The 904-nt window shown below is 33.7% G+C and overlaps 1 protein-coding gene across 1 annotated transcript in view; it reads left to right on the top strand.

The window, feature by feature from the left end:
• Nucleotides 1–367: 367 nt before the first annotated feature.
• LOC108684215 (tRNA methyltransferase 10 homolog A) overlaps nucleotides 368–904 on the top strand; it is a 2475-nt gene continuing 1938 nt past the window's right edge. Inside the window, exon 1 of the mRNA XM_018188420.1 lies at nucleotides 368–556. Coding sequence (XP_018043909.1) covers nucleotides 417–556 — 140 coding nt within the window. The 5' untranslated portion in view covers nucleotides 368–416. The remainder of the gene's footprint in view (nucleotides 557–904) is intronic.

The raw sequence follows: 904 nt of genomic DNA, 5'->3' as shown, positions 1-904 counted from the left end.
TAATTATGTCATTTTATATAATTTTATATAATTATATATAATTACATATGAAACATTTTTTTCTAGACTTGTCTTTTTAATCCCTTCAGAACTGATTTTATTGGACATGTTAAAAAAAAGCAAAGTTTGGAGACCTCAAGAGTTTAACGACTTATGCAGTCAACAATTTACTGCTTTAATTCCTTAAAACCATCAAAATAATTAGTTATTTACATCTTTTCAGGGCAACGGACATCCTGATTTCAGACACCCTGTATATAGGTCTGTTCGCATTGCTTGAAATTTTCTCGCAATTCTGAAAAGAACAAACCGCTCTTATGAGAGATTCGAAAAAGAAGCAAATAAACAGAAAACAGATTGAGCACAATAGCACGATTCACGTGGTTCATGCCGGGAAAAATTAATAATTTTACGATATGGATGACGTAAATTCTACGGAGGATAACGCGGTTATGGTCGCGGATAAATTATCCGAGCCACCGATGAATATGAGCAAGCGTCAATTGAAAAGATTGCTGAGAGAGAAGAAGTGGTTGGAACGAAAAAGCGAGAAGAGGTTAGGAACTCCTGATGTCACGCGGCAGCAACGTACGAAAATCTGTAAATTGCGATGATCCCATCGCATCATTTTATCCCAAGGCGCCTACAATAAATCTCCTTATTTATAAAAACCTGTAGGGTAAAGTAGTACAATTTCAAAAACGGTTCAATTCTGAACAACATAAAATAAAATTTGAATCCACTTGTCCAAGTTAAATTTTTTCCTATTCATTGACCAACATTCAGTGAATTTACTTTTGTAATCTTCATGTCACTTCACAAGATACACAACTGACCAATAATTTGTCCATTTTTTAACTTTTACTTTGTTTCAAAATCCATAATTGATTCCCTGGGTTATCAA

This window comes from Atta colombica, unplaced genomic scaffold, assembly GCF_001594045.1.
Source record: "Atta colombica isolate Treedump-2 unplaced genomic scaffold, Acol1.0 scaffold10, whole genome shotgun sequence".
NCBI lineage: Eukaryota > Metazoa > Arthropoda > Insecta > Hymenoptera > Formicidae > Atta > Atta colombica.
The sequence above is the reverse complement of the archived record's forward strand: the minus strand, read 5'-3'. Positions and strand labels throughout refer to the sequence as shown.